At 38.3% G+C, this 26,445-nt stretch overlaps 1 protein-coding gene across 2 annotated transcripts in view; it reads left to right on the top strand.

The window, feature by feature from the left end:
• Positions 1-26,445, top strand: part of GPR158 (G protein-coupled receptor 158) — a 181,054-nt gene that overhangs the window by 88,442 nt on the left and 66,167 nt on the right. For both annotated transcript variants that reach the window (XM_071735003.1, XM_071735002.1), the window contains exon 5: positions 15,037-15,105. In XM_071735003.1, coding sequence (XP_071591104.1) covers positions 15,037-15,105 — 69 coding nt within the window. The remainder of the gene's footprint in view (positions 1-15,036; positions 15,106-26,445) is intronic.

The following is a 26,445-nucleotide window of genomic DNA, read 5'->3' as shown; positions in this document are numbered from 1 at the left end:
TTAATAAAATATTTCTGTATTTTCTCATGAATAGTTTGAGATCATACACACATAGCCACTACAGTAAAAAAAGGATGCATCTTTATTAAACATACTACAGAAATACTGTGTTTCAAAAAGCCTGCTATTAATGAAAGATGCATTTTTATTTTTGTGATGATTAGCCATTTCTCCAAAGTAGGCCATGAATAAATAACCAGACAGGATTTAATACCAAAACTATAGCAAAGAGGCTCATACACACTTTTTCTTCTTCTAAAGAGCTACACGGTATTTATAAAAAAATTTGACCTTAGTTTTTCCCCGGTTACCTCTTACCATTAGAGATTCATCCTGATATCTGAACTCTAGTGAGAACCAGACTTAAAATAAAAGTAATGCTATTGAGATAGTGCATTTAATTCAGTTGGACAGAGATGGATTCAATTTCAGTTTTGCTACCTGAGAAGAGAGTCAACTTTTCTCATATAGTGTATGTCACAAAGAAAAGGGGAGGAAAAATGAAACAAAGAAGTAAACAGTCCTTTCCTGTATGGCCAATGTTTTCCAGGAATAGAAAATGATAAATAGATGTTCCACTGCTTTTCATGTCATTCAGCTGAGTTTTTTCTGGTATTTCTTTTATGTTCTTTATCTTGTTGGTGCAGCATGCTTTTAACAAGCAAAAGATCTTGTGTGATTGATTACCATGAAATGAGAAGCTGTATGAAGGGGAAGCATACTGAGAACAATAAGTATTGGCATAAGAAAACTGCTGGTTGCATTAAGACATTTCTGACAGAAATTTGGAGTGAATGAAGAAAACTAGTAATTGACTGTCTATTCTCTGCCAAGGGAGGAAAGGCATGAAAATGAAGGAGCAGCTAGTGAACTATATTCAAAATATCTGCATTTTGAGGGTTTCCAACTGTTCATCAAACCAGCCTCAATTAGGTTAGTATATTTGTCTGTGATTAAAGTTACTCTGTTAAACTGTTCATTTCTTCTGTGCTGGGTGGGTGTCAGAGAAGAGTATTTTTTGGATTCTGTCCCACATATGGCACTACAATATTGAAATAGTTTCAAAAAGTAATTTGTAATACAGCATTTTAAGAGAATGAGCCAAGTGCTGCAGTGGTATCAAAAAGCAATCTTCCAGGCCTCTAAAAGAGCAAATGGTAGAGGTTAAGAATTAAAAAATGCTAAATTAGGGCCCCAATGCTGAGAAGAATGAAGAGCAGATATTTGGCATTCTAGTAGTTGTTGATCAGTAAAATGAGCTCAGTAAATGGGAAGGAAATCTGAATCAAGTTACCACTGTAGTAAAAGTGACAGTGGAAAACATTACTTAATGCTTGTACATTATGGAGACTCCTGGTAAAAAAGAGCTTCACTTCAAAGAGATCTAAGGTCCTGAAATCATCTTGGGAAGAAACACCCCTGGGACCTTGACTGTCATATTGTAAGAGTAGTAGTTCAGACGAAGAATGATAAAGGTCCATAAGAACCCTGTAGATTGAGATGGAGATAACAACTTTGGTCTGAAAAAAATCAGCATGTCATTAGGAGCAAATGGAGATCAGGAGTTTAGGGAAGAACTATCTCACATTGGGCAGTCAGTACTTAAAATGGAAACTGCTATGGAAGAATTGCTCATCAGCTTAGTTTCATTATATCAAATATCAACCAAAGTGGTTCCATGTTTGAAAGAACTTGACAAAATAAGTGGTTATAAATTGGCAAGGCCTAGAGCAAAGCTAGATGACTGGCTTCTAAAAGCCAGGATTCTTTTTATTGGAACTTTAAAAAGTCTCTTAAGTTTTAAGTCACTTCTCTTAGAGTTTCTAAAGGTTCCTCTAAAGAGTCCTCTTCTGACTTCTCAAAGAATTTCATTATAAAACTGCTGAATTATTTACTGTGGAGTAAGCTCCTGCTTGCATTAATAGCAGTAGAGGGAGAATGGCAGACAGGAAATGTGACATCTGTGTTTATACTTACTATACTGGTGAAAAGAACTAAGGGTCAGTAGGTCCAACTTACATGCTTGCAAATTCATAGAAATGGTAACAAAAAATAGAATCAGTGGGTTTGTGGATAAGTGTGGGAAGTGGGCTTTTGTGAGAGTGTGATGCCCTGCAAATGTATTTATAGCTCTGTGAAGGTGGGTTATGAGCATATGGCTACGAGAGGACTTCTTCCAAGGTCCACCATCAAAAGCTCTTAAAAATTACGATTTCAAGGGATTAGGTGAGCTACACTTCTTGTAGGTAACCAAGAGATGACAGAGGAAAGGCAGTGTGGGAAATACGGTATAAAATCATATAAGATGTTGATGTGCGAAATGTTCATGGTTCCTTTTAAAATGGAACTAGAGGGTGTTCAAAGGATCTCTCAAGTTAAAAAAAATGAAGTGTTTTACAGAGCTTTTAATTGTTTTATGTAACTCATTGGCAAAAATCTTAATGGATCCCAAAGTATAAATCAATTCAAGTAGAGTTTAGAAGGAATTGTGAAGGATAGTTCCATTACTGGCTATTTAAATACAATAGTTTTGGTTCAGGAAGTCCAGAATTTTTGTTATTGGAAACTGGATGATGGACCAAGAAGGATCTTCTATAATTCTCCTTTAATAATGCAGCACAGGCCATGCTCTGATGTAGGACACTGGAGTCTGAATCAGAAAGCCATTCTGTTTTTCTCTTGTCAGTCATTACATTAGATTTCTTGAAAGCATTGTAGTTACTCATACAGACTTCCACATTTTGTAGGGAGCATAACAAAATTCAACTAATTTGTCCAAGATACAGTTAACCCAAAGTCTTATGAGTACCTCTAACCAAAGTCTTGGCACTGCCAACCTGCAAATGCAGCTGCAAATTAGTGACTTCAAGCAGGAGTCAGCATTGGCAAATGGTACAAAATGGCAGTACAGAAAGATACTGTAAGAAAGCTCAGATCAGCGCTGAGGAATTCACTGGAGGCTTTGTCAAACACAGGTGAAAGTGAGTCAGCAGCCCCGAGATTAGCTCGGCAGTGATGTTATTAAACTGCAAGAGTCATAACTGGAGAAAATCACAGGCAGAACATGTGGCCTGTTGTTGAGAGAAGGGAGAATTCCAAAGTGGAATGACTAAAACAATTTGGAAGGCGGCACAGGAAGAGCAGCAGAAGCTAAACCACTAGTGAAAAGCTTTGTAGGGAAGGACAGAAAAAGATGAAAAATGTAACAGATAAAGCAGATGCTGCTGCTATAACGGGAAAAGACAAAGCATTTCAGCAGGAGAGTAAATGGAGAAAATGTGCCAAATGGAGAAAAAAAGGAAAAATATATTCACAGCTAATACATAAGGGAAAACAGATGTGCAGATCGCTTCAAAAAAATCTTTAATTATTCTAGACAATCCTCATGCCAAGCAGTAGTGAAAACTGGAAAACCCGAGCCTAGCACTACCACAAGCTGCGAGAGGCTGAAAAACTACTGGGAAATGGAAATGGATGAAATTCCATCACAAAAGCTGACAGCACCTGACAGCACCAGGTTATTGACACTGAGGGAGTTGTGCAATGAAGCCTGGAAAAAGAGATTTTTCCTCAACAGTGGAAACATTGGAGTTTTATTAGACTGCCCTGATGGGATGATCTTGGTGAATGGTGAATGCTGCAGCTGAGATGTTGGGGCTCCTGCTGTGTTGACAGCAAGCGAGGTAAAGGGACACCCGATGGAAAACAAGGAACAGGGTCATCGGGCTCTCAGCACCTTGGGTGCAGTAGTTATGTGTCCTAGTGGTTGTAGAGGAATGTATAAAGGAACAGGCTCCTCTTTTTTCTTTGGTTTTCAAAAGACTTTGATAGACTATGAGAGGATCTTGCAGAACAACTTCCAAACCTTCATGGGCACTGTACAGAAATGCAATACATTCACTAAGATGAAAACTAAAAAATTAATTAGCTCAAGGTGAACAGTTGCAAACATCCTTGTGTACTGTGTTGTTATTATTGATTGAATAATGCAAACATCACTACAAAAACCATGTCCAAAAGTCTGAGGCTAAGCTAACAAAAGTAGCTGGCTAGGCAAAGGCAGAAATCACTGATGTTAAAACCAAATACTCTCAAAAATGTAGACTGTGTTGATAAGCCAACAGTAATTTGGCTCAACAGTAATTTGGTAAGAAAAATCACAAACAAAATAGGAGAATTCATCTTAAGTGAGTAGTGTTACATGGCCCAATGGAGAGCTTAGACAGGGGAGTAACCATCTGCAATATTGTTTACACGCAGCAAAAAGGTAGCAAAGCTATATGGCACCAGAAAAAAAACAATGTTTAAATAAACATAAATACAAACCAGATTTAAAGAAAAAAATAAAATTCAAAGTTAACATAGAATTTCAAGTGCTAAAGATCTACCAGAACCTTAGAGAAGAAACCAGCTGCTCTGTAAACAAGTTCTTATAGAAGGACCAGACTGTGGAAGAACATCGCTTCGAAGAACCTAAAGAGCTCATCAGTTATCGGGCTGCCTTGTCAAATGAATCAGAAAGCAAAGCTGAAAATTACTGACCTTTGCATAGCAGCATATCAACTGCAACATAGCTGTCAGGTAGCATGCAACTGCAATGAGGAATTGTAAGTGCCCTTAAAACATGTTAGGCAGCACTACTGGCAAAGAGACCCGAGCAGCTCATCTCAGCTGTAACGTGGAAGAGGCTAATTCCTACTTTAGTGATGAAGGAGAGATGAGAATGTAACATCAGCCTTGACTTACACTACACCTATTCAGAAGGGTCTTGTTTGCTGTGAATTCTCGTTCAGGTCAACACTTCAGGCTTCAGAGGAGTTACACTAAAGCCAAACTACTTTCCCAGCATCTTTCCTTGATGGGCTCTGCAGCAGAGCCATGTTCTCAGCAGGCAGGGGAACCACAGGCATGCTGAAGGAAAATGGTGGGAGGTTCTGGTCTTATTGTCTTCCTAATGTATCTGTGGACAGGATCTCATAGATGTAAATCCAGCATATCAAAGTAAAATTGACAGCAGCTATCACCCTTGGAAAAGATTGGTTTCAGCTCTTAAAAATGATGTAAAAAGTGCTTAGAAGAGTCTTCAAAACAGCAGTTCAGAGCAGCGGTGTTATATACATTTTTCTCATTAACACTTATGAAGGGCTGCTCTAGAACCCCTTGAAATTAAGAGCTTTGCCCCATGCAAGACCATTTCCACTCCCAAATACTGTAATTTTATAGCTTAACAGTCTTGTATTGTACTTGTCTTTTTTCCTTCCATTTATGATCACTCAAGAACTGTTGGAAATACAGAAATAGTAATTCTTTTAATGAAAGGAGAAAAATACATACCTGGAACACTGATCAAGGAAAAAACGCACAGCTAAAAAGACCATGTGGCTCATCATCAACAAGAATAAATCATTTCACCTCCCTTGAGGGAACTTTGGCAAATAACTGTCTGCCTATTTTACATGGGTTTTGCTCTGAGTTGAATGCAGATTTCCAGCGACTGGGATTCAGGATGTCTGGGTATTATATAGTACCACTTTCCTGTTTTTCCATTTAGTGTAAATACTTTTAAGTGTTCTGCTAAATATAATTTCAAAACTGTAAAGACAGTACCTAAGCAATGCAATTTTAAACACTGGACAAAACTGCACAGAGATGGAAGGGTATCATGCAAATGAATTCTGTAGTTCCTCTTTCTAAAACTGAGAAATTAAGAATTCCTTTTCTCCCTTACCACATCCATGATAGGATGCAGTAATTCAGAGTGAGATGATCACAGGCTATTGATGTGTGATACATCTTTAAATATTGAAGCATGCTGGCTTTGCAAACATACCTTCTTTGCTAATGTAAATCAGTCAATCCTTTCTCTTTTTAATTCTACAGTGGCATCTTGATGTGCTTATGCCTGGATGCCTTTCATCTTTGGTGCACATTCTGCTTTTCTCTCCCTAGACACCAATTTCTGACATTTCAGCTGAAGTGGAAACTTGATAGAGGGAAGAGATCTTTGCAGATGGAGCAGCTGCCTTTACGTGCTGTGCTGGTGGGCATACCTGACAGTTCACTCAGCATACACACGTTCTGTGCAGTGCTTTATACACTCTTTCTCCATCATATCCTGGAGTGAAAACCTAGTTTCTTGTGATTTCCAAGGGAGGCTGATAATGTAGTCTTAAGGTGTGCAGCTTTAAAGACATTGGTGGTGGTTTTTTCCATTTTGGCATTCAGGCTGTTTTTTAACCTTAATGTCTTGGTATTTATGATCTCACAGTCTATGAATTCTGTTCCACCTGTACTCCACAAAACTCTACAACGCAGACCCAGTGTTCAAATTAATGGAACTGTGATATGTGCACTTTCAGTGCAGGGTGCTGGTCAGGAATATTGCTGTCACCAGAAACAAGGCTGCAGTAGTCTTGAATGCATACATAAGTTTAGTTGTATTGCACTATGACTTCTCTTTTAAAATATGTTAAACAAAGGTAACCAAGTCTTTGAATTTCAGCATACATCTCACAACAAGAACTATTACAGCATAGAATTGTATTTTCAAAACTATTTCAGAATTAGAAATTAAACTGAGCAAACTGCTAAGATTTTTTGTTGTCTTTTACTTTCTGGTTTTGTTTCTTGATTAATCTTGTATTTGTGCCCCTTGTAGTGAAGCTGGGTAGACAGAATGGTGTGTCACATGATAATAAGCTTTCTCCACTGACTCTTTAATGCAGCAACTTCAGAAAAGTTGCATTTACCTGAAGTTTCATTTGAGTTTTTGAATGGGCATTTACAGATTTACTTGGAGACAACTTCCTATTATGTCAGCAGAATAATAGCAACATTATTTATTTATCCTGCTATTTGTCTTGGAGTTGCATGCTGCTGGGAGCTTTCATGTACGATCAATAGCAATAGCAAAGTCTCTGGTGGCTTGCAGGAGGTCTCTGGCATGCAGATTTCTGTCTGAAGTAAGTTTTTCTTCTTCTTTTAAGGGTCTTAGTGTAGACTTAGAGGAACTTTTTCAAGCTTGAGCTCCATTTATAGTGGAGGGACTTGCCAACCAGGAAGGCTTGCAGAATTTCCTAGGGACAGTCATTTGCTTGATGAGCTCTTTGTCTCTGAGAAAAGTATTTGGCAGTATACAGGGCCAAGGTTTGTAGATGGCAATGTGGATTTTGAAGCAGCTGGGATTTGCATTCCCATGGGCCAACGTCTGGGCCCTATTTTGACATTGAAAACCAGTATAACTTAGAAGAGGCACTTTTAAAGGTGGAAAGAAATATTTTTTAAAATGTTTCACTCAAAGAGAAGAAAGAAATAGTTTAAATAAATCGGGAGAATAAAAAGCAGACAAAATGTAGCATAAGAACTTTCAAACAACAGAGAGAGAACTGTACCAGATACTTTATTCTAGGAAGTCTAGCATTTTTTAACTAGATATTTTTATTGCAAAGTCTGTATTAAATGGTAGCATCCTCAGAGAAACTTTATGTGCTGCTTTTTATGTGGTTTTTGGCTATACTGTGTGGTGGAAGCTGAACTCAGGTCATCCAGGCTAAAACATATTCCTTTTCATTCTTCCATTTCTTTGGGTGAAACTCTCAGGTTTATAGCTCACAAGCTGCAGCCTTATGTTGTCAGCTTCTCTTTAGGACATTGTGCTGTGAACACAGTCAGATTGCTTTCTGCCTTCCCTCTCCCAGCCATCCCTCCCTCTGTCTGAAATAAAATACTGACATTTTTCTGTGACATCTTCTCATCAGCATCAATATAGCTGAAAAGAAACCTTGATCTCCTGCTTCCCCCTGAGATAGCCCAGCTACTTCGTTCTTAGTTACTGTAGCAACATGCTTGTTACCTAACATAATTTGGGAATCTGGACCTTGCTTTGCCTCCAGCTACTTCTAAGCTTTACTAAACTCCTTCTGAGTTCCCTTTTAATACATGCTTTCTGCCAGTGCACAGATCTGAAATTCTTGTCTCAGCTTGATATCTTGCATCTTGACTACCACAATGTCCTTTCAGCTGGCCTCAGCAAATGTGGCCATGGTCTGCTCTTATCTATTCAAAATGACAGACCCATGGGATGGTTCGGGTTGGAAGGGACCTTAAAGACCATCTAGTTCCAACCCCCTTGCATGGACAGGGACACCTTCCCATAGACCAGGTTGCTCAAAGCCCCATCCAACATGGACTTGAACAGGGTGGGTGCAAAAGAAAAGACCCTTGTTCCCTTCTTACGTTCCTCATGCTTGGTAGAGACTTTTTGAGAGTATTACCTGCTCTCTGTATCATGTCTTTAGATCCAGGTGCTGACCAAGTATGTGCTCCAGGTGGGATACTGATAGGTTGAGTCTTCTGATTGCTTGTGATATTGCCCTGTTGTTTCATCGTTTTTCCCATCTGTTCTTATTGATCATATTTTAAACTCCTAACTTTATGGAGGAAGGACAGTGGAGACTTTTTAACTTTCTCCTTGAGCCAGATCCTCAATAACTTGAGGCTGACTTGGGGCTGAGGAAGGACGTGGACTTGGCACAGTGGAAGGAAGAATAATTAAACTATATTACCTTTGAAGGCAAATTTCAGATAAAACATGAATGAAGTCTGTAAACAAGAGGTCACTCAGTGTAATAAATTCCGAAGAGCTGAAAAATCTTACCATTTTTGGGATCAGCATTTCTCAGATGTAATCATAAGCTATTAGTTTGGAGTAGTTTAGACATTTGGCTCTTGTAAAGTAAAAGTAAATAAAAGAAACTGCAGTTGGATTGAAAATCCTCAGAATTATGAATTTTTGTTTCATCTGAAATTACTAGAAAGATCTTCAACTATAGTTCATTCACCTTCTCAGTCATGTGAATAGCGAGGTGGTTTTGTTATCAGATTTATTCTAACCCTTTTTTATTACATCATTCTGAGTCTGGTTTATCCAAGATACTGTGAACCTCAAGCTTTGCAGTCAGGTTGTTTTTTCTCCTGTAATTTAGTGCAAAATATTTCATTCTACATGATTGAACTGCAATTTATACAGACTGTTTTAGTGAGCTGGCGTATTATCTTCTGTAATAGGTGATGCCATCTGGAATTAGCTGAAATTTGATTCAAATGTTCTGAATCTATTTGTAAGCTAAATCAGGAGAACATGGTAACTGAGCCCCCCCCCTTCTGCTCATGAAATTGGGTTTTGCATTCCATCAGATTTTTTGTATTTTCCATTTGATCTCTTGCTTATTAAACAACAATTGATATTAAAGATTTTTTTTTGAAGACCATAATGCCTTTGTATCTTCCCTTCTTTTAATTTTCTGCATTAATTGACTGGATAGCCTTGTGGCACTTTAGGTGATCCAGAATTTTGATGATCATCATTTTACATATTCAGCTTTTAGATTAGCCATAAGGATGTGAATAGACTGAAACTCAACTTAGACATTATTTACCTCATTATTGCTTTTCCTGTATCTACATGTTTATCACTTTTTGGTCAGAACCACCTTTACCCAAAGTTTATGTCACCAAGGTATGAATTTCTACTCTTATAAGAAACATGACCCTGGACATGAATGTGAGAGTTCTTCACCAACAAATACTGTTTTTTTTGAAGTATCTGCATCGTAGGTGGTGTAGTGCTAATTATATGCAGCAGGACCCATGGTTGAAAATGCAGAACATCTTATCTTTACCATGAGTTTGCAGGGAGAGGAGGATAATGTGACAAGCTGTAGGATGACACCCCAAGGTTAGAGGGACAGGGTGCCAGCAAGGGGCCTCAGCCTTTTGCTTGGAGATGGGGTGGATGCATGGCAGCTCACTTAAAGTCTTACAGAGCTCCTGAAGTAATAGGAGCCAGCAGGGAAGCACTGGTGGAATACCTCAAAGGTATTCCAGCCACTCCATTCAGTAAGTCAGCTTTATCTGGGGGGAGCAGGGGGAGAGGGTGAGGGGGCAACTTAAATGTCTCTGTGCAAAGGCATGGGGGGTGGAGAGTAACCATGAGGAGCTGGAGATGTGTGTGCCTCTGCAGGGCTGTGATCTTCCTGGCACCACGGAGACATGGTGGGATTACTCTTGTGATTGGAGTGTTGGAATGGAAGGAGGGAGGCTCTTTATGAAGGACAGGCAGGGGAGATGAGGAGGGAGTGTTACCCTCTACACCAATGACCAGCTGGAGTCTCTGGAACTCCACCAGGGGATGGGTCAAGATTAAATGGAGGGCAGGGACAGGGGACATTATAGTTGGAGTCTGGTACAGGCCACCCAACCAGGGAGATGAGGCTCCTAATAGACAGACAGCAATAGCTTCACGTTCACAAGCCATGGTCCTCATGGGGGACCACCTGGTCTAGTGAAAGGTGTTCCTGCACATGGCAAGGGTTTGGGAATCGGTTGTCTTTAATATCTCTTCCAACCCAAACTATTTAATGATTCTATAATATATTGAAATTAGTTTTGTTATTTGTGTAACAGAAAGAATCAAGGGTCACAGAAATTGAAAAAAAGTATTTGGGAGTTTTGTAGATCCCTGACATCTTGTACACTTTTAATAAAATCGATTTATGATTGATGGCTGCTTGACCTTTGCTTTTCCTGATTATTTTTAAAGTAAAAAGTAAATTTAATAATTATATTCTATTTGAGCTCAGCTATAGCTAATAATAGAAAAAAATTTGACCTTTGTGCAAGTATTCTTTAAGGGGAAATGAAAAAACATGAGGATTATATTTATTTGGTTTAGGAATATTGCACAAAACCTGCAAATGCCAGAAAATTCTGACAATTTGCCAATATAGCTTAAGTAGCAGCACATATCTGTAGGCCTGCCTTTAGAAAATTTGGCCTTAAAATTTGGCTATAAAATTTACTGTATTTGCAATCCATATTCTAGTAGGAGTCTATAATTCAAATAGGGCAATTATCATTAAAAGGGCTTGTCAGTGTGTTAGGATGTCGAACAGGACACAGAATTTAATCTTGAATATTTTACAAAGAAAAGTTCACAAGAAGCACAACCATTTCACCACTGAAGATGGTTCCCTGCAGTTAGCTGGGAATAAGTTGGTTGAATTTTGTACATCAACAGTAATAAAAAGAGAACATAGCCCTGTCATGGCATTTGAAATGTCCTTATTCCCTTTTCCTAATCAATCCCTGAATTGATTGTTGAGAAAATAATTATGACAGCACCATTCCAGGATACCTAACTGAGGTTCCAGGGGCAACCACCCAGATGCTTTTGTGCCCATTCTTTAGTCATTATTAGTTCCTTTCCCAGTGAAACAGTATTAAGAAAACCACTGCAATGAAATGGAGTTCCCAGTCTTTTCTGCTCTTTATGCTGGCAGCTGTCTGGGAACCACCAGGTCCAGGTTTTGTCACTTGACAGAGGAGTCAAACATCTTGCTCGCTGTTGCTCAGCCTCATGAACAGAAAGAAGAATCTCCATATTCTATTCCTTAAAGGTACATTTCAAGTGAAAAAAAATTTCTGAAAATTGGCACTTTAGTTTTTCCACACAACTTCTTCACTGAAAAAGATAACAATGTGTTTTTAAGTAGGAGAAGTTATATAGGGTAAGAGGCAGGAAAAAGGTTCAGGGGGCTTTAGAAAAACAGCACATGAAACTCAAAGCAAAAATCAAGTCATACTGAAAAAAAAATGTTGGGACGGCATCTTTTAGTAAGAAAAGGAAATGGTAATGAAACATTTCAAGCAGTTTAATTTCAGACCAAATATTTTCAAGCTGACAGAAATCTCTTTCATTCTGTCATTTGAGAAAACTAAACAACCACCTATACCAGGAAACAAGAATTTGAACACGAGAAGTTTTCAGAGATATCATAAGAGACAGATTTGGGAATACAATCCAGTAATTTCTCATCACATCTTCTGTGTTCTCATGAGTAGAGTAGAATGTATCTTCCAGACCTGCACTGTGAGGCTCATTCCAGAGCTGCTTCTCCTGGGAGCACAGAGAGGGAGTGCACTGTCATAACACATACCTTTAGCTGAGCTTTTTGTTTTACTTGTCTTGAGACAGTTTTGCATAGTAATTTATCTAGTCACTTCAAATACAAGAGCTTCTCACAGCTAAGCAAACCTGTATCTCTAGTCTGTGTTTCCTTACTTCTGTAGAATTCTGTCATGCATCCATACGTACTTTCCAGCTGTATATTGAATTGTAGATACCCTTTACAGTTTAATAAGTATGAATGGTTTTTGTTCAAAGATGAGGTAAAACAAAAAATGTCTTCACTTTTTCCTAACAATTGCTTATTTATGCTGTTTATCTGTAAGGCAAAATCACATTCTGGTGGTGAGCCACCTTTGCAAAAAGAAATTTTCTTTAAATGACAGCCATAAAAAAAAAAGGCCAACCTTTAGCCTCACTAGGTTTCCATGGTACCGTGCTCATGTAACACACAGTGACGTGTGGTCCTGGAGAAATCTGCAGCCTTCCTGGACTGGCACCAGAAGTGTGTGGTTCTGTTAATTCAGTAATATGCAATGTAGCAGATACCGAATTAATTTTATTTGGCCTTTTAATTTCTTCTTTTTTCTCCTCTCTGAAAATACTTTGGCACTCATATTACTGACTTTGTGTGATGACATTAAGAAATTAAATGCTAATTAATGCTGTTGTATTTCCTGGATTGCTTAAGACCACAGAGAATTGAAACACAGTATCTTCTGTGCCGGTTCTGGTTTGAATTACTCTTTTTTTCTTCTTCTTCTTCTTCTTTTTTTTTTTTTTTTTTTTTTTTTTTTTAAATTTCCCTTATGCAAATAATTGTTAGGCATTTATTTATGATTCTTTAGCAGTGCCCAAGAGGCATGTAACACTTTCCTTCCCTAGTGTGATTTGCCACAGAAATGGTGTTTACTTTCTGAGAACCAGGGATAAGGGGTGACTGTTTAGCTCAGAGGCTGCTCATGAGGTCTAGGCAGCGTGGGTAAACTGAAGATAGCACATCCAAAGGCAGAAAGCAGCCCTTCAAACACAGGTTCTTTTCAGGCCTAAGCAAATAAATGTTCTCCACCCCAAAGATCTGTCTCCATCACCACATCTTGCTTGACTGACCAAAAATGAAATGATTTTTCTGTGTATATTCTGGATATTTTTCTGTATATATCTAATGACTCAGAAATTACCCAGCCCACCAAACAGGGGTCTTTAGGTCCTGTGTCCTCATAATTATTTTTACTTGCTAACATGTACCTAAACTTTTCCTCAATTTTGCTAGCTGGCCCATCTGGGAGCTTCCAGTGAAAAACCTGATTGCTCTTCACCTGACTTGCTTTCATGTCTGACAACTTGCAGCAGATTTGCTGGAATTGTCCTAGTTGACATTATTGCCCACTTCAGATTGGAAGATAGTAGATAACTATCTAAAAAACTCTGGCTTTGGATAAAGATGGTAGAGACAAGTACATCCCTTGTCTTGACCATTAGTATAATACATGCCGTGCTATTTTAATTACTTCCTTTTGGTTTGACTCCAGTATTTCTGGATAGGGGCTGGATTGAAGCTAATGCCTCATTCAGTAATTATTTTCCCTCCTTTGACTTACTCATCATCATAATAAATGTAAAACCACGATCTCAATTAATAACCAAAAGCACAGAATGTGGATTGTGTATTATAGAGGTAGCTAAGTATGAAAGGTAGTATGAAGCTAGAAACAACATAAATTGCAGTATCACTAAGGTGTCGGCAATGTGTGACTATTAAGTGAGACAAGGAAAACCATATAGGACAGTTTTATTGACACAAATAAGTAAACACAGAAATACAGCCCTGAAAGGGAAGTGGGTACACAGCACACAGATGAAGTGACAATAAACAAACCCTACACAAGATGAACAGCCAGAGAAATAAGCAAAAAACAAAATAAATGACAAGCAAGGCAGATGCAAAAAAAAAACAACAACCCAGCCAACCAAACAAAACAACAAAACCAAGCAGCTCTTACGAGAGAGAAAAAGCACAAATGTTACATGCAAGTGAAAGAAAATCCCACAGCATGACATTTCAGGGCTATTTTCTAAAATTCCCTGATTTTTGTGAATTCCATCAAAGATCTTTAACTGTGCAGACAGTATAGGTAGACACCAGTTGGTGGAGGTTTTAGCATTTAATTTGTTTCCATTATTTAATTTGTTTTCATGAGGGAGCTAAGGCTTTTTCCTGAGGTATGTGGGCTGTGAATGTTGCCGACTTCTCATTAAGGCAAACATTTGTGATGCTGCCCACAGCCTTGCCTGAGGGGTCTGTATTTTGCAAAGTCTATGCAGTGAGAGACTCAGCTTTTGCTGGAAAAACTGGTGCTCAGAGACTGGTAAAAATACTATCTATCTATTGTAGATTATATTTCCCTAATAAACAATGTAAAAACATCCTGGTTTAGCTAATTTAGTTAGTTGTCTTTAGCTATTGCCTGTTATGAAAGCTCCAGTGCTGCATGAAGACTTTACTTCCTGGACTTCAACTCCTGGGCTGTAATGGGTTTATTGGAAAAAAAAAGTAATACACATTTTTAAAATTAATATATGTGGTGTTTTCTAAGCAAAAGCTTTTGCTTATGTTACATTTTTGTTGTTATTAAAATATCTCCTTTGCACTAGAGAAAACTGACATATAGAGTTTCAAAAATATAGTTTAGAATTCTGGTGCTTCCATTTCCATCCTATTTTTTTTTGTAATTATTTCCTCTACAGCTATGCAAAAATAGTTCTTTAGTTGTAGTGTATCTTTCCACCTGGTACAGTGTACCAGGTACATCTGGTAATGTGCATTTAACATAGGAAAGACTGATTTTTTTTAAAAACTGGAATTTGTAAAACACAACCATTGTAATGGGCCTGTGAATTGAAGAATATCAAGCCTGGCAATGTGGCAGACAGCTTAATGCTGTGCTTCAATAAGCATTACTGTGGCAGCATTGTACTGACAAAAGTGAAGGTGCCTTCTGCAAAGAGACCATCAGCAAGTGGCACACAGGGAGAAATTTTAATATTTTGTATTGGTTTTTGTCTTCCAGAGTATCAGGGCTTCAGGGCTGGTGCTGCTGGAAACCATTCTTTTTGGATCACTACTTCTCTACTTCCCGGTAAGTCAAATTCTAATTTTTCTAAAAAAGATTCATACATACCAATACTTTTAAAGTGTTGTTTGAATCACCTTGGTGAAAATATAAATGTCAAAATTATTTATGTAATTGTTAGTTTAATTTGACTAAACGGTGCTGTGTTCTGTAAATATAATATCCAAGAATACTTGGATGTTTTACTGTATTGGTAATAATTCTCCATTTTCAGTTTAGGAAACTTTCCAGTGTTTTTTACACAGAACTTTTTAGGTGTTCTGGGTTAAGCTGAGTTTTTGCTTTGAAAGAAAATACCTCTCTTAACTGTGCTATGGGAAAAATGCCAGGTAAGTAAAAAAGGCCACTGATTATACCAAGTATTTATCTGGAATGTCATACAAAGGAGAATAATTATTTCATTCTATTACTGGCATACATTTTGATGTTTGTGAAGCTACACGACATCTGCAATACCCTGTCTTTGGGAAAATGAGATGGTATTATCCCTGTGCTGTAAGTGAAAAACAAAAAATAATTTCACGGTTCCATGAGGAATACATCACAAAACTCAGAAATATTGGTCCTTTCTCTTTTCAGAAGTCCCAGAAAACTTCTTAATTGCTACAGTACTATTGGGCCAGGTTGGATGGGGCCTTGAGCACCCTGATCTATAGTTGGAGGTGTCCCTGCCCATGTAGGGGGTCTGGAACTAGATGATCTTTAAGGTCCCTTCCAACCCAAACCATTCTATGATTCTATGATTCTATGACTAGATAAAGCCTGACATCAAAGTCTAAATCCAACAAAGCTGATAGAAAGCATACAGAGCTTTTCCTTCTCTGCACATCTAGTTCTCATACTGTATAAAATGGTCCACTGAGAATGAAGTCTGTTAGAAGTTAATATGCAAAGGGTACAACCTAACTTCTCTCTTACATCTGTTTTATGCTCCCACACTCTCCTTTCTTAAACAGGTGATTACTAATAAGGCTGTTAGTCCTACAGGATGAAACAAGAAGCAGAGAAATTTTATCATTTCTATTTTCCTGGTATTAGTCTAGTGATGTAGAGAGTATGGTAGTGGGAAGGACATGTTAATGTTCAGACAGAGACATGAATCCTGATTTAACCAACAGGAAGAACATAGTTTTGTTAAAAAACCAAGGAAGATTGGAACAGATAAAGATATATCAGGATTTCAGTACTCCTGTCTTTCAATTCACTGCAATGAAGATTTCATAAAATTCTGACCCAGGACAAGACAGTGGAACAATAATTATGTGAAAGCTATAGAGCATAGCCAGAGAGATCTATTATACAGTCATTAAGAAAGAAAAGCCTGTGTTTCTGTAGGGTGTGAATTGTGAGGTGTGAGTCCTTGAATGTGAATTCTTGACATGTTGCTGTCCATGGACATTATCTACACATGCTTACCTGCTTCTTTTCTGGAAAAGGAGCACAAAGCAGAGCAGGATGGCATGAGAAAGTAGCAAAAGGAGAGCTCTAAACTGAGAGTCTCGTTTGCACCAGGTGCCATTCACACACACATTTTTTCATAGCAAGGTTTAGAGCACAGAGTGTTAATTACAATTTGGTTATAAAGTAACACACATGCAAAGCAGATTTGATTTTTACTGCATGTCACAGTTTAACACTGGCCCGGCAATTAAACCGAGTACCAGATGCTCTCTATTAATCTCTCTCTCCTCCCTGATAAGAAAGGAGAGAGAATAAGGGAGAGAGACTTATGGGTTGGAAACTAAACTACACAACTTTAATGAAACAGTAATGATAAATAGGAAAAATTACTAAATATATACAAATATACAAGAAAATGGGTACCACATTCCTCCCCCCTTTCCCCCAATAGCTCTCACATCACCACCGAGGCTGCAGGGCAGCCCTGGGAAAGTCCAGGCTGGACTCCTGGAGTCAGCAGCAGTTGGGAGCTGGAGGCAGGAACACACAGATAAGGGCTGGCACGGATCAGGAGCACAGGCAGGCAAATGGACGGGATCCTTCCAGGATGCCAAGTGAAGGGAGGGAAGCAGGAAAGGCAGGAAGGGCAGGCAGCCGGAAGCTGGAAATCTGGCTTGGCCCTCGTGATCCCTCAAATTTATACTGAGGATGACGTATATGGGATGGAATACTCTGTTTGGTCAATTCTGGCATCTATCTTGTCTGTTCCTCCCCAAAGGAGGGCTGCAGGTGGGACCTCTTTATGTTTTCCTCAGAGCTGAGCAGTGTCCTTGGCTCTGCACACCAGTCTCTAGCAGTAACTATAAACATCAAGTGTTATCAGTCCTAGAAACACACACTGTCTGAGAAACTTGCTGTTAATTTCAGCAAGTGCAACTACTTACAAGAGACTTAGCTAAAAGCAAAAGTACAAGACAGAAAATCACCTTTATCCTGGCCCAAACCAGGACACTGCATCGTATCCATTCTTTCTTTACTTATTCCTGTTAACTGGTGTTTTCATTTGTTTCTGAGAACTGGGAATATTCTGTAAGTTGGTGATGTGGTTAAAGACTTAGTAACGTGTGGACAGATGTGGAGTTTTTTCAACTGTTTGATTTAATCTGTGCTTTATGATAGAGGAGTGCATTATACTAGTTAATACAGATCCTACTTCTTATACACCTGGATTAGGCTATATTTTCTGAAGCTGGCATGGAATGCAATTTAAAATACAGAATGGAATTCACCAGTTTGAGCCAGATTGCTCTAAGGTGTTCTCCTTTAACATAAGGCTGTTATCCTTTTTGTATCATCGATTCTCCCCTTGTGATTTGGAAGGGTAAACCAAAAAGTTTTACTTTCATGCTCAACTAAGTGCAGAATTACACAGCTTGCCTATGATGTAAAGAGATGCCTACGATGTAAAGAGATAAAATTACAGTATTTCAGTTCTAAGTAACTGAAATCTCTGTCCAATTCAGTGCAAATTTATGTTCTTATTTAAAAATCAAAATCCTCTTAGATTTTTCTCAGCACTGCTTTAAGTCTTTTGCATCTTCAGCCTCAGATCCTCTGCAGTTCTCTAATTCTCACTTTTTCTAGATCCATTTAGCTAGTCTGTTTTGGGTTGTTTTGAAAGCCTTCAGCATACAAATTCTGCTGTGTTCAGAAGGGCTTTATTGCATCTCTGACATCCCCTACCCTCCAATTAAATGGAAACCAAAACCTACTTTGTTACATTGCTTAATTTCTTTCACTAATTGCCATTGTTTTTATGTCTACATCTAGTAATCTATTTGTAGTGTAGCATCATTAATTGAAAAATAATATCACCAGCCAGCTGCTTTTGGTGAGGAAAACAGCTGTTATGATGCCCTTCTAACCAAACAGGAAGTGCAAATGATGGTCTCCACCAAAATCTCTTATTCAAGTTGTTATATTGATAACAACACACTGATCTTTCCTGAATGATAAACAGGCAGATGAGCTTTGTCTACTAAAAATGCATGAATTTTACCCAATACTTGCTGGGCAGCTCTCATTTCTTACATTTTCTTTAGTTCTCACAGTAACATATCTGATTTTTCTACTTTGTCTTTCCAGTTATTGATGGACCTCCTCCAAATGACTGCTTGTCTTTCTAATTGACTTTGCTTATATTTCCTTGCTCTTAGAATTTGAAGAGAGGGCCAAAGCCTGATTGTCTTATGAAGGAGTATCTTAACTTTTGTACTTGGCATCTGAGGAGATGATTCTCATTACTTTGCTTTTCCAGAAATCCTGGCTGTAGTGGAGCTTTTAGACTTTTTTGAACTCCCTATCTTGCTAATGCTTGGAACACATCTTGCATAAACACAGGTTTGAAAACTCTTTGCATTTGGCAAAGACCTTCAAATAAAGCAAGCAGAAACACAATGCTATAGGAGCCTGTTAATTGCATGGGGGGTCAGATCTCAGCTAATTTTAGACATCTGTAAAGGACACAGGTTGTAAAATAGGAAATTCTGGTTAGATACCAGGGAATATTTTTTATCATAAAGGTGCTTAGATACTGGAACAGGTTGCCCAGAGAGGTTGTGCAATACCCATCCTTGGAAGTATCAGGACTTGACTGGACACAGCTCTGGGTGGCCTGTCCTGATCAGACCTGCTTAGTGCAGGGGGCTGGACTGGATGACCTCTGGAGCTCCCCTGCAAGCAAAATTATATTACTGAGTTTGTGTTTCTTATATAGGTATCCATAGCAGAGACAATCATCTTGTGCTTACCAAATAGTCAGTAAAGAGAAACTGGGCCTTTTATGACTAATTTTAGACTTTGACTTGAAGATGAGGTGGATCATGGCCAAGGCTTCATTGACAACAAAGGAAGCCTGGGGTACAGGCTTCAAATAGTGATGTATTCCACCCTAGGCAACTATGGGTTTTCTGATATATTAAACATTTTCCATACTGCTCATCTGTTTTGACTGAAATTTAAAAATGCCTGCTGAATTCCATACAATATTACGATACAATTTCTACAGCCAGTGCTGAAAGTTAGTGAGCACTGTGATGCAAAGAGGAAGGGAATAATTTCTTTTCCATGTTCTTGATATTGCAGATAAGAAGTACTGGGTTTGTATTCTAGTAACAGTGAGGTCAGCTAAGACTGTAAGATGAAGTAGTTCAGAAGGCTGCAGAATCCTTTTAAAGACTTCTAGGAATTTTCCTTATCTTCTTTTGGCTAAAGAATCCAAATAATTTGTCTTTACTGGCATCCCTTATTTTTCCAAACTTCTATTCATAATGAGGCAATATTGCTATCAGTTTTAGAGAAATGTAGCTGCCAGGTACCTGTGCATTTAATTCCTAACACTCATGAAGCAGTTCAGTGGTGAAGCTGGAACAACCTTTGTGTTCAGACATCTTGTTGCTATAGTAGGTGTTAGGATCTGTTTTGGGGACTGTGTTACTCCCTGTTTCACACTTAAGCTAGAGTGACCCACCTCCTTGTGTCATGAGAAGGAGTAGAAAGAGGGCAGTAGTGGAGCTTAAATGCTGATATGAGCATTTTGTCCCCAATCTGTATGTATGTTAGCATGGGAAAAATGAGCCAGGAGTGTTGGGAGGATAAGGCTGTGGTAGCTCCATTAGTCATGCCCTAAGCTCTCAAAAGCCCTAAGCAGGGCAAGTTCAATGGAAGGCTTGTGTTTGGCATTAATGAATGTGAAAATTGAAAAGTACATAATACTTTTATGCATTTCTCCCTAAAGGGATGCATTACAAGAGCTCAGTCACTGTTTATTCCTTACATGTTGATGTTCATTGAGATCAACTGAAAGATTCTGCATTTAGCATTGCAAGCCTGCTCTGATACCCTACATACTTGATTGTTTGTCAGTGTATAACTACATCTTCCTTCAGAAAGTGTCATTTAAAGATTTTTAAATGGCACTTGTCAGTTTCTTGTTTCACAGTAACTAAGGAACATGCCTCTCTTCAGTAAAGTTTTCTTGTCACTGAAATCCAAAGACAGAGTGCAACTATCTGCTCTGAGATGATCACTACAGATTTCCCAAGTACTCCAGAAAAGGTGTCTTCCCATTTTAACTGAAAACTGGAAAAGGCAGATTTTAAATGCATGTTGCCCGGATTTTCCGTGTACTTCGTCTTTCTTGGGCAGAGAAGTGAGGGCAGAGGTCTATGCAATAGTTTGTGTCTCAGTAAATGTCCTTGTTAGATAAACATACTTTTTGAAGTTAACATGCAATCAGTAAAGAAAATACATTTTGTTGTTTTTTTTGAGAGCCAGCTTTATTTGAATGCAAAGGTCAAAACACAGCTAGTGTAGGTGATGGATTACAAGCTTGTGCTTCAAAGTACAGAAATCTCACAGGCATTGGGAACACTTGTGTCTTTGTCCTGAACCTCAGTAAGAAAAATGTTTCTGACTGGTTTTGTTAACAGAAGCAGGCACTGAAGAATTTCTGCTTTTTAAATGTGTTTGAGATAGCAGAAAAACAGGATGCAAGAAAAACAAGAAAACATTAATAGTTTTTCATGCTTCTGTTATCACTAATAGCTCTCCTAAAAATCTAGTAGCTACTATCAAGGAGATAACTAGAAGCTTTTCTATATGTAATTATCCACATCAAGTACTGTGATTAATCATAGCTATACACCTCATGACCTTAATTAGCTACTGGTATCTCTGTGTAGATGACAAATGCTTAGCATGTTGGAAACTCAGTAGAGCTATGACATCATAAGTTCTAAGAAATTATAAAAGTGGAATTTGGTGAGGAGATTGTTCTGTGCGTTTGTGTATGTTTGTGTGCTCTGTTTGCAGGGGACCTTAGGAGTACTCTAGCCTAACCTCCTGCTCAAAGTAAGGTCAGCTGTAAGACCAGCTATAAGAAAATATTACCATGAGCTTTATCCAAATAGGTCATAAAAACTTTCATGTGAGACTACCAAGTCAGACAGTGTGCAGGCACGTAGTAAAGTCACATAGTTGTAGTTTTTTAATATTGTAATGTAATATGTAATGTTGTTGGAACATACAGTGGGGCTTATAAATGACAGGCTGTAGATAGGTCAGTGAAGGTGAAGGTTCTTATGTTACTGTTCTTTCATGTCTTTGCTTCCCACACTCATGCTCTGACACTAGTTGTGATACCAAGACAAATCCTCTCTCTTCCTTCCATGGATCCAAAGGTGCAGTAAAGGATGTAGGAGAACAGTGTTAATTTTGCTACTCTGAAAGCTTTTTGGAAAACATTTGCCAGTCTTGGTTCACAGCTGAGTATATGTGTGTGTGCAGGGCTTGAGAGCTGGAGAGAAAAGGACAGCAGTCAGTGACCTGAACCAACAGCCACACAGGGTTTTCATTGACCTTTTTGTTTCAAATGACTGTCTTGCATGGCTGGTTTGCAAAGACTTACGTGGTACAGTCTTGTCAGGTTTCCATTCAGTGAAATAAATCTTGTGTTGAGTGGAGCAAGGCAAGGTCTTGCAGTCTCTCCTCTTTACTCATAATTCCGCCAGAGTAACTTAACATGAATACACTTACTTGCATATATAAGAATTTGCAGATAAAGACTGTGTCTTCTCTTCAAAGCAGTATTATGAAAACAGACCACAATCCTGAAAAAAAAGCACAATATTTAGGCAGGGCTTTTTGGTAACTTTGTTTTTTGATTCAGTGTGAGCAATAACGTGTGCACAATTTAAAAAAGAAAAAAAAATAAAAGTAAAAGCAGCGCAGAGTTCTTTTCTGATCACAGAAAGTAGTGAGACACAAAAATTATCAAAGGATGAAATGTGGGTAAATTCATATGGAAGTTAGTTCTGGAAATACATATGTGTGCTCCTTGCTAACACCTAGAACTGTGCTGCAATAATTCATCCTCTTTGCACTCTAAAGCTAAACCATTAGGGGCTTGGCTAGACTTGAATGGGAGACTACAGTAGTGCCATAGGCAAGCCAAAGAATTTCCTTCCTAGGTGCACCTGGTTGAAATAAAATCTAATTAGTAGAAGTTTTCACTTGACTCCCCATTTTTGCTGAGTTAGAGTAACAAAACTGCAAATAAGTCTTATTAAATGATTATGTACTTTATTTTGTAACTCTTAATGGATTTTGGTGGCATAGAAAACACAGGAATATTTTGCCCAGACAAACATGTTCTGATTATCATACTGACCACCTGGGCAAGTGAATTGAGTTGATATGAATGATGTTTTAGAATATGTTAGATTTTGACTGTACTGACTTAGATTTTTTTTTAAAATCAACACATGAAACAACATGAAACAACTATTACTCTCTCATGTAGTAGTTAAAAATTTAAATGTGATAGAACTTTTACAGGAAGATAATGAAAAATTGTATATCACATTTTTATTAAACTGTAAAGCTAAACGCAAGAGGTTTTGATAGTACAGATGAGCTGGGAATGAACAGTGCCAGAAAGGAAAATATTAAAAAATGTAGTCAACACTGACATATTCTCAGTAGGGCATAGTCCTGACGTCAATGATTTACCTTCACTAATTAGTTTAGCACCTGAGAGACTGCATCTTGGTGGGAGATAAATTTCAGTAATTCTTTTTCCACTAACTCATGTGTCTTTCACAGGAAGCTAGGGGCATGTTCATATTTTTCCACCAAATGTCTTTTCTCATTGATTATTCATGCTTTCATACCCAAGACCCAAGGAGGAACAAAAGTTGTCAATGAAAGGCCTGCCTGGTGTTAAACCTTGCTGAACTTGCCTGACACAGCTGCTGCCTCTTTCCTTAGGGCAGGGTGGTTGTGATCTGCATGAACAAGGATCTGAAGCAACATGAAAGCAGCAGCAGTTCATGCCTAAGGAAGAGTTGACTTTGATAACCTGATACAACCAGGCTGTTTCTGATATGAAACTGAGTGCAATTGTCAACCAGTGGTGTCAGAGTGATGACTGCTCAGAGCAGTCACCCTATTCTGGTGGTAGGATAACTCATCATGCCTTGAAATATGAAGTTGAGATATGAAAGGCAAGATGACCACTGGTATAATATGTACAGCTGAGTGATAAAACATGGTATCTTACCTACCAACTTCCATGTCACTCTCTGTCAACGTCGAGGAGAAGGGATAGGTGGAATTTCTACCTTAGAGCTTGTTCACTGTGAATAATACAGGAGTTGAAATACATTGGTTTCCTCCTGGGATTTTCTTCTTAGTCCCTCTTTTTATTTATGCTTGAATGCATACCTAAGCATCTACTTAGAGATCAAGTGTCATACCGTGGAGGATGATTAATGGTTAATGATTAGGAAAGATGAGAAATTCAATGCATTACAAAGGAGAAAGAGAAATGTTGATGGTTTTGGAAGATAACCCTAAGAAAAGCTATAAGAAAAGGGATAAGAAAAGGATCTCTCTTTGAAATCTGGATACAAAGCAGATTTCTTGTAGTGGCATGATACATACAGTTCAGAAAATCTGCACATTGTTGGAAAAAAACACAAAGGGATATGACAACTGTATCAAAACTCTTATTAGAAAGGGATGGGAGGATTTCAAAGCTAAAAAAATTTCCAAGGTAATATGCATCAACAGAAACCACAGAAAATAAGAAGGTAAAAAAAAGACTTTCATCACACAAAAAGTTGTGTGTGGAAGAAAATAAGATTTTTACACAGTTCTCTTACACTGTATAATTTATCAATACTATCATAAATTTTTTGGTAATCCATAATTTTAATGTTCTGAATAATCTGGTGTGCTAAAGCATGAATGCATATTCCTTCGTTAGTAAAAGCAATATAAAGAGAAAAGGATAGGATGATATTGAGAAAAAATAATACATAACTGTCCCTGAGAATTAAAACACAGGGCAAAGTCTAATAGAACAAGAAAAATAATCCAAAATTATTTTGAGGAACTGAACGGTAAAGAAATGAATACAAGAGAGAAGTGATGTCTTGTAGCTTGATACAGAGCTTTTTTCTCATTGTCACAATTCTATGTTACAAAAGAAATCTGTAAAACCACAGATTGTACATTCAGTGCTTGCTCTTTGCTTGCATATAGGTATTTCACAGTACTCCTTGCAAGCTTTCTTCTTTCCTAAACCACCACTTACATAATTGTAGAAGATAAATCTTTTATTCTTTCCTTGTGCTTCCTCCATATTGACATGTGGTTTCTCATCTCATACTTAAATTATGAACTCTTTGGTACAGGGATGTTTGGCATAGCTGTGCCATGCACATCAGGGTCACATTACAAATGGCTGTTACTATTGATAATGATGCGAGTGTTTAAAAATATTTTATTGAAGGTGTGAGCAAGGACACTTTTGGTGGTGAATTTTTCATTTTCTCAAAGGTCTCATAGCATGCAGTTGTTTTTAAACTGCTAGAGATGATAGGCACTCTGTGAGAAGGATCTGAGGATATTTTAATAAGGCTTGAAAATAGTAAGCCATAAAAATACTAGCAGAAAAATCCTTGATGCTTTTCCCACATGGACTGTATTTCAGAAGTACTCTACTAATTTCTATGGAGCTGTACCCAACTAGCATGCCAGGACATTAGATGATGAACAGACCAGTGGGAAACAGAAAATCCATCACTTCAGCTAGAAAACCTCAGTCTACAGGATTTAGGATAATGTGGGAACAATGGGAATGCCTGCAATGTCAAGGGGCAAGAGCAAGAAGAGGTGCCAATTTTACTCAAATCAGTATTTCATCCTTCTACTAAACAGTCACAGAATTTGTAACTCAGATTTTTCCATTGTTAGGGGACTGACCTGAGCTTATGAGGTTGAGACTGTTGCTGAATGCCTGCAAACATCCCATGTAGACTGGAGGTGTGTTGAGAACAGGCTGGCTTCAGCTCGGCGAGCTGCCTCATGGCTGGGATCCTATTACAGAAAAGGGACCGTGAACTGTCTCAAACCAGTCAGAAATTTAGAGCTGCTTGTCCATGACCTAAGTGAGGTTCCTCAGTCTCCTGGTCTGACCTTGCCAGCAAGGCTGGCTCTTACATGCTGAGCCCTGAGGAGGGCTCAGAAGGGAGTTACACATCGCATAGTTTGGCCCTGGCATGAGTTAGGTGGGTTGGTTTGTGTGGGGTGGTAGTGCTGCAGGTGAAGTATTGGTGACTAACAGCAATGAGTGATTCCTGAAGTTCATTTTAATCCCTTAGGTCCCCTAGCCCCCTTGGCAAGTAAGGACTACCAGTTGCTTGTCATCTTTTCCTCTTACATACTGCAGGCAATAGAAAGTCCTTTCTTTCTGTGAGATTGATTCAAAGGCAGCATGAGAAATGCAGTAGGCCACAAAGCAGGTAAAAGTAAGCCTAACCAGTCCTTTGGAATACCTGGAATACCAGGGTCATTAGTTTTAAAAGTAATCTGAAGGGCCAAATCCACTGGAAAATGCAAACCACAGTCATAGTGTGTGTGCACAAATTCCAACATAATCTGGATGTGTTGGACTTGTGTGCATGGACAGATCACATCTTGTGTGGGTGTGCTGAAGCCTCATTGCTTTGTGATGGAATAAAGTTGTGCTATGAATTTCTTGTTGGAAAGCATGTCCTCTGCTGCTGCTGGGGCTGGGCTTCATCCAGGCAGCTGCACGTGACCTCTGTGGGGAGTATTATAAAGAGGTTTGGTTCTATTTTGTGGTGTGGGTACAAAGTTTGGTGAAGAAAAATTTTTGGATAAAGGGAAACCTTAGAAGTTCTTTGATTAATTTTTTTTTCTATTAAATGCATATTAATACTTTTTTCCTGTATGACCAAAACTTCACAGAAAGGGATGTTTAATACTGTTAATGTATATCCAACAGGTATATTTTGTATAACGCATGCTAGTACTCATGCAGACTATAGTGATGTTCAGGAGGAAAAGTAATGGAAG

Source organism: Heliangelus exortis, chromosome 2, assembly GCF_036169615.1.
Source record: "Heliangelus exortis chromosome 2, bHelExo1.hap1, whole genome shotgun sequence".
NCBI lineage: Eukaryota > Metazoa > Chordata > Aves > Apodiformes > Trochilidae > Heliangelus > Heliangelus exortis.
The sequence above is the reverse complement of the archived record's forward strand: the minus strand, read 5'-3'. Positions and strand labels throughout refer to the sequence as shown.